Below are 849 nucleotides of genomic sequence, written 5' to 3'. Positions count from 1 at the left end.
TGTGTGTTGTGGGGTGACGGAGCCGGGGATACACATTGGTGCTGAGCTCTTTGCTCTCTTGCAGCACGCTCCTTCGATGTGCCCAAGTCAGAAGCGATGCTCCGCAAGGTGAGAGGGACTCCCCCATGCTGCCACCAAGTTCCTGGTTGTCGCTGGGGTGGCCCCAGTCCCAGATCTGCCTGTGGGGTGCCCCCCGTCCCATGGGATGGGGGGTCCCCAGCTCCTCTCAGCTCTACCCCCACCTCCCGCAGCACCTTGAGTTCCGCAAGCACATGGACGCCGACAACATCATGTTGTGGGAGGCCCCCGAGGTGGGTGTCCCTGGGCCCGGAGGGGGTGTCCCGGGGAGGGGGCCATCCCCGTGGGGTGCCCCTGACCCGCAGCGCCCCACAGGTGATCAGGAGGTACATGTCGGGGGGGATGTGTGGCTATGACCGCGAGGGCAGCCCCATCTGGTATGACATCATCGGGCCGCTGGATGCGCGGGGGCTGCTGCTCTCCGCCTCCAAGCAGGACCTGCTCAAGAACAAGTTCCGCGACTGCGAGCTGCTGCGGCGCGAGTGCGAGGAGCAGAGCAGGAAGGTGGGGCCTGACCCATAGCGCACATCTGGGCACCCCCAGCTCCATAAACCCATGTTCAGTCCATCCCCACCACCCAGTGTCCTTCCCAACTCCATAAATCCATGTCCAGTCCATCCTCATCATCCAACATCCTCCCCACCACTGTAAGTCCACGTCTAGTCCATCCCCACCAGCCTGTGTCCCTGCAGCCCCACAAGTCTACATCCTGTCCATCCTGCCACAGGTCATGTCCCTGCCAGCTCCATAAGTCCGTATCTCATCCATTGC

At 62.9% G+C, this 849-nt stretch overlaps 1 protein-coding gene across 1 annotated transcript in view; it reads left to right on the top strand.

The window, feature by feature from the left end:
• LOC104401869 (SEC14-like protein 2) overlaps positions 1-849 on the top strand; it is a gene marked incomplete at its 3' end in the record, with an annotated part of 3670 nt that overhangs the window by 286 nt on the left and 2535 nt on the right. Inside the window, exons 2-4 of the mRNA XM_010009584.1 lie at positions 65-108; positions 252-311; positions 394-582. Of these exons, the coding sequence (XP_010007886.1) occupies positions 97-108; positions 252-311; positions 394-582 (261 nt within the window). The remainder of the gene's footprint in view (positions 1-64; positions 109-251; positions 312-393; positions 583-849) is intronic.

Source organism: Nestor notabilis, unplaced genomic scaffold (assembly GCF_000696875.1).
Source record: "Nestor notabilis isolate BGI_N333 unplaced genomic scaffold, ASM69687v1 scaffold21972, whole genome shotgun sequence".
In the NCBI taxonomy this organism is placed as follows: domain Eukaryota; kingdom Metazoa; phylum Chordata; class Aves; order Psittaciformes; family Psittacidae; genus Nestor; species Nestor notabilis.
This window is presented reverse-complemented; position numbering and strand designations above follow the sequence as displayed.